Source organism: Nicotiana sylvestris, chromosome 4, assembly GCF_000393655.2.
Source record: "Nicotiana sylvestris chromosome 4, ASM39365v2, whole genome shotgun sequence".
NCBI lineage: Eukaryota > Viridiplantae > Streptophyta > Magnoliopsida > Solanales > Solanaceae > Nicotiana > Nicotiana sylvestris.
In genome coordinates, this window is record NC_091060.1 from 130,355,817 (window position 1) to 130,362,058 (window position 6,242).

The following is a 6,242-nucleotide window of genomic DNA, read 5'->3' on the forward strand; positions in this document are numbered from 1 at the left end:
AAATGAGAAGAAATTGATTCATGTTAGGTGAGTTTAGTCATAACTGGTTATTGACCCATCTTGACCCAACTTATTTTGACTGGAGCCAATGTTCGACTGATCGGGTCATAACCCATTTGTTCATTAGATCCAACCTGCCCCCATTTGACACCTCTAAATGTAGGTTGTATTCCTAATAGGACTGCACATCATGCAAAAGGAGAATCAATTTTTAACTGAAAATGAAAAGTACTCTGGGAATGTTTGTGTATGCAGGATGAAATACAAGCCAATAGGCATGAATCTCTGAACATTATATGAAAACCAAGATTTTCCACAAGCTTGACATGTCTCCGACCAGCCAGCATCACAAAGATTTGTCTCCTATTATACTTCAGCTAGTTCTGCAAATAGACAGAAACAAGGGGTGATTAATGTGACATGGCAGGCTTCAACTGTCCCCACTATCTAATGCTATGCTACGCGGACTCTCCAAAAAGTTGTCGCACCCGTGTCTGATCCTCCAAAAATGCATTACTTATGGAGGATCCGACACGCACCCGTAGACATTTTTGGAGAGTCCGAGTAACAAAGACCTAATGGTAACTGGAGTATTTTAGCCCAAAAAAATGTAAAATACTTTCATGAAGATCACATTGTTAAAGACATTTTAAAGAATCCTACATATTTCCAGTACTCAGTTGGTTCTGTGTTATGCTTTATGCCTGAAAGCCTATGCAAAATTACAGCCAAAAAATACACAATTGTACATATCACAACTAAGAAGTCACGATTCCGCATTTTGACCTTGGAACCTCACTGGGCTGAGAATTCTACTACTAATTAGAGTTACTCCCATGACCAAATAGTTACTACACAAGTAGTAAACATCTCCACATGGAAAAGCTTCGAAAACCAGATATAAGAGAGATATTAAGTTAACTGTTAGAAATCATACCTCCCCTTGACGCTCATCACCCTTAGAATGTTCACCTGTAAAAATAATCACAGGTCAACATCGTTTTCATATCAGGTAAATCTTTTACATCTTTATGTTTAATTTGTTCTGGAAAAGGATGAGTCAATAAATCGTATTTGTTGATGAAGATTCAAAAGGAGCACTCATTTTGTTTATTCCATCATCATATATCCCTTTAAGTCGAATCAATATATTGAATTCTAGAACATAACTCATGGATCCAGGTAGCATAAGAGAAGCTAATATTAATTGCCAAAGCAACAGGTTCTCCCCTATTTTCCAAATGCAACAGGCATTTAAATCTAGTGCATAATCATCATCGAATCATAATGAAGGGAATTAACTTAGAAAAGATTGAAGCATTCCATTAGACATACCTCCCTCTTCAAGGTCTGAGGTCCACAAAGTGAGATTATCCCTTAGGAGCTGCATGATAAGGGTGCTGTCCTTGTAGGATTCTTCACTAAGGCTATCAAGTTCCGCAATAGCTTCATCAAATGCTTGCTTGGCCAAGTGGCATGCCCTGGTATGAGGTGGATTTTTTTATAAGAAGATAAAAGAGGGAAATGAAATAAGTTATGAGAAGTATCACAATAAAAGCAGATTACAAGTTAAATCACCTTGCCAAGGCATGATCGCATGTGCAAATATAAAGAAGAAAGGTCAAAATACTCGTAGATTACCAGTAATATCGGTTGACACTCTTTACACTAGACTACCTCTTCCTCGCTCTTAAACTCTATCTATACTTTTATTTGAAAGTGCTGCAGCTCAATATCCTCAAAAGGTTACTGATTCACAATGTCAAAATTTAATGAGAAAACCCTTTTCAAAAGCTAGCTTCATTATGAGACGGAATGAGGAACAAGGGGATATAAATGAACACCAACAGTAAGTTAACAGCTTCTCTCTATTCATAACATTTATAGATTTTCTGTTCAGAAGGTTGTCTAACCTCTCGGGTGAATTCAGAATCTCATAGTAGAAGACTGAGAAGTTCAATGCAAGTCCAAGTCTAATTGGGTGAGTAGGAGCAAGATCTGCGCTAGCTGTGGCAGTAGCAGCCTACAAAAATAGAGCAATAAGCTTAATTAAGAAGAAGACAAACAACTAAATAAAATAAAAAAATAATTTGTAATCATAAACAACAAGGAAACAAATGCTGCAGCTAGACATAGAAGAATATTGAGCCAAATAAGATAGCGTGGAACAAAAGAAACCTCATAAGCTTTAAGTGACTGATCAGCTGCCTCTTTACGATCATCCCCTGATTTGAACTCTGCTAAATAGCGATAGTAATCTCCCTTCCTGGAGATGAAGTAAAAGGATGTAAACTTGTAATTTCAGCAATCAATTTTTGGGGACAAAAGCAAAAGAAAGACAAAAAAGTTAAATAAGTTTATAAGCGATCACATGGAAAGCAAATATCTTTTCAACTCCATCACAAACATCAATGAGCGACGCACAGACAAAAGAAAAGAAAAAATGGGGGGGAGGGGGGGGGGGGTTTAGAGGCAACTTAAGAAAAGAAAGCAAGTGAAAAAATCAGCAACTCACATCTTATAGTAGAAGACAGTAGATTCTCCGGTAGTGGAAGAAGGAACAAGGTGCTCATCAATCACCGACAAAATGTCAATGCATATTTTTGTAAGCTCATCTTCAACCCTCTGTTGGTAAGTCTTTATTCTCTTAACATTCTGGTCATGACCCTTACTCTCCTCCTTTTGTTCGATTGAAGACAATATCCGCCATGAAGCCCTTCTTGCTCCAATAACATTCTTATACCCAACTGACACCAAATTCCTCTCCTCAACAGTCAGTTCAACATCCATCTTAGCAACCGTCTTCATTGCTTCTACCATTTCTGGACAAAAAGCAGAGAGTGCACAGAAGCATAAATATCAGAACTTTGAAGAAATCAAAAAGTAAATGAAAGATGGCATGAGATTAGCATGAATTGGAAAGCTACAAGTCTTCTCTCATTTGCATTCTTTGCCTGTAAGCTCAGTAGCTTTTTTATGATGAATTGGAAAACTTCAAACTTTCTAATCTTCTATCATTCGCACTCTTGGCCTCTAAACGTAATAGCTCTATCTCCCACCTCTTTCTCCTCTATTAAGAAAGATTCTGTAAGATAGACTTAGACCAGCATGATCAAGCCAAAACTCTACCTTCTATGCTCAAATGACTCTACATTCCTCTGGCCTCTGCACTTTACCTTATCCTAGACCATAATCAGAAAGGCTTTCACATTTCAACATTGACATCATGTACCTTAAAACTTTGATTTCTGTTACGTTGCCTTATATCCATCACAAGATGTGGTGAAAGTGTAATGCAAGAACTTAGCTTTTTTTTCTTGGGTCGAAATATGGATTCAAAAAGCTTTGATGGTATATTCCACCTATAGCTACACACAAAACATGCCTTACTATGTAAAAAATAAAAAAAATAAAAAAAAATAAAAACAAAAAAAAAACTAGAAAACAAATTAAATAGACAAACTTCTTATCCAGATTCATTCTCAAATAAAAGCCAAATCTTTGACCACTAGTTTTCATGTTCGCCACACCTAGGTAAAAGCTCTCTTAATTGAACATAAGAAGTAACCAGTACTCTTAGAGACAACAATTCTGGTAGAAATTTAAACCTTCTTAATTCAGTCTTCATGAAGTATAAAACCCCATCTATAATAGAACGTCAAGAACTATTCAAGGCCATTTCCAGTCTAATTTGTTAAAAAAATGTGAAATTAAAAGAAAATAATAGGAATTAAAGAGAAAAGATACTGGATTATACATTACAAACTAAAGGGCAGAAATCAGCACCACAATCAACAACCTCGTGTTAAAAGCGTGTAAAGAGTGAGAACAAAGCAAATTGAACCAAAAAAAAGGTGCACAACTTTAGGAAAACTCAAAAGCACAAAATCCAGAGACAAAAACAAAAGAACACCCAGTATTTCTCTCAAGATTTTGCAAATAAAGATTAATGAAACCCTCCTCAAACGCAAAAAAAGGAGAGAAGTGAAGCAAATGAACAAAAATATTGACAACTTTAAGAAAACTCAAAAGAAGAAAAACAGAGAATACCCAGTATTTCACTCAAGATTTTGCAACCAAAAAGATTTCAATTTTCACCCTCCTTAAACATCAAATCAAAAGCAGAGAACTGACACTAAACATCTACTCACATACACAAACAAACACACAACTTCATCAGCATAAAAAAAATCAAACAATTTAAAATGAATACCATCATATCTCTCAGCTTGCTCAGCCAGCCTAGCCAAGTAAACCTGTTTCTCTCTTTCCTTCTCCATTTCTCTGCTCTCTCTCTCTCTCTCTCGGTATTTCCTTTGAATTATATGATTCTAGTATATATGAAGACTTTTACATTTCTTATACTCGTTTTTCTTTTTCTTTTTAGTATATACTATATAGTATTTGTTTAGCAAGAAAATGATTAAACTAAAGCTGCCTATTTTTTATTTTTTTTTAATATGTGCGGCATTTGGTAACTGCTTTCAAGGGGATGTGCTTATACTGGTTATAGTGGGAACAGTGGGCGGTTAAATCTGCCTTTCCGCCTATCGCCGGCGGTGAATCTAGACCGTCGATTACGAGGTTAGAGGAAATGTCAGCCGTTGGATGGAGTCTGCAGAAGATGACGCTTAACAGGAAGCTGTCGGTCACATGGGTGTCGGAGTGACTAAGATTTTACTGTAACTGCTTTCAACATTGTCGGACATTATAATATTTTAAGGCAATTTATTTTAAGAACTTACTCCATAAAAAAACAAATTATGTTATACTTGTAAATTAATAAATAAAATTTTATATTGTTTATACAATTTAACTTGTTATAATGACTTACTTACTACTACTTTTTATTAAGAATTATCTATCAATGCACTTGAAAATTCTGTTGTATACGGTTAAAATATGGCTTGCCCGATTGTGCCATTTAATTGAGACCAGGGAATCACGTCGAGGGTCAGTCTCGTAATGGATTAGGTTAGAACACGAAGATAAGGTATCGAGGTCGAGAATCGGGGTGCTCGTCAAGATCGAGGTCAACAACGGTCGAGACCATATATAACAAACTTCGAACGAAGCGTAATAACGGAAAGGCGAGATATCCGTAACCGGCTGAAGTCACGGCGGAAATCCCGGAACAGATCAAATCAAGGGCGGTTGTTTAGACTAATCATGGGATTTATTTCTGTTATTAGAGTTATACCATAATTAGGATTCTACTACTATAAAAAGAGGAATCCCCATCATTTGTAAACACCTCACAGTCACGCAGATCAAAGCAATATAATATTCTCTCTTTAATTTACATTCTCTTGCTCATCAGCTTATCATATTTTTTACTCTTCTTGTATTAACCAGTTCGAGGGTATCCGAGCTCGAGAGCTTAATTACGTTGTGACACTGGTTTGCCTTATTTTATTGTCAATTTCAATTACTAATCTTTATATTTATCAATTGGTATAAGGTAAAAATCATGTATCCTTAAAACCACATTATAAGTTTAATTGTTATCCAGTTTTTAGGGTAAACAGTTTGGCGCTCACCGTGGGGCTAAGGATAATAGTGATTGCCTGGTATTAATTTCCGTAACACACACTACTTTACGCTTGTTCTTGTGAGTATTTTTTATTTCAGGGTCATATGTCCAACTCGCAAGCAGTACCCACTCACGCCGTTGACGGCCTCGGTTTCCATGGAGAAAACGACAATGTAGACGCCTCAGGGTCGAAGTGCCTCTAGTTGACCATGAGGGAGTACCTATCGCAGACCCCCTTGATGTCAGCTCGCATGTCACCCTAAATGCAAATCTGGGCGTCGACCCTGGAAATAGTGTCCGTAGAAATGCCCGAGCGACCGATCAGAACGCACAGAGCGGTGAAGAAGGCGGAATTAGTCTTCGAGTAATATTCGAAATGTTGTAGACTCAACAAGCTACGATAGCACAACTCCAAAATCAGAATCGAGCATCAACCAGAATTGAGCTCGAAACATCACAAGAGGTTGTTCATAGAGTTGAGCATGTACCGAAGAAATTGAATACTAATGAATCGGGGATTGACCCCGCCATTATGAAGATGCTTGAAGATCTCATTAAACGAATAGAATCAGGTGAAAAGAAAATCGAGGCTAATGACAAAAAAGGTGGAAACATACAACTCACGGTTTGACCAAATATCGGGGGCACCTCCGATCCTAAAGGGTTTGGATTCGAAGAAGTTCGTGCAGAATCCTCTCCCTCAAAGTGC

At 37.0% G+C, this 6,242-nt stretch overlaps 1 protein-coding gene across 1 annotated transcript; it reads right to left on the bottom strand.

The window, feature by feature from the left end:
• Window positions 1-188: 188 nt before the first annotated feature.
• Window positions 189-4,469, bottom strand: LOC104233953 (14-3-3 protein 7). The gene is made up of 7 exons (XM_009787422.2): window positions 4,214-4,469; window positions 2,516-2,822; window positions 2,179-2,266; window positions 1,914-2,023; window positions 1,336-1,481; window positions 938-972; window positions 189-383 (listed from the first exon to the last, which is right to left on the bottom strand). Exons 1-7 carry the CDS (start codon window positions 4,278-4,280, stop codon window positions 378-380), a joined length of 759 nt encoding a protein of 252 aa, XP_009785724.1. The 5' UTR covers window positions 4,281-4,469; the 3' UTR covers window positions 189-377.
• Window positions 4,470-6,242: the final 1,773 nt, after the last annotated feature.

Bases quoted from the DNA above. Each gene is read 5' to 3' on its own strand.
- LOC104233953 (XM_009787422.2), bottom strand. From the start codon at position 4,280: ATGGAGAAGGAAAGAGAGAAACAGGTTTACTTGGCTAGGCTGGCTGAG. The intron at 2,024-2,178 runs GTTTCTTTTGTT...CTATTTTTGTAG, and splicing joins AGTCACTTAAAGCTTATGAG to GCTGCTACTGCCACAGCTAG. The intron at 973-1,335 runs GTATGTCTAATG...TTATTTTTACAG, and splicing joins CTCAGACCTTGAAGAGGGAG to GTGAACATTCTAAGGGTGAT.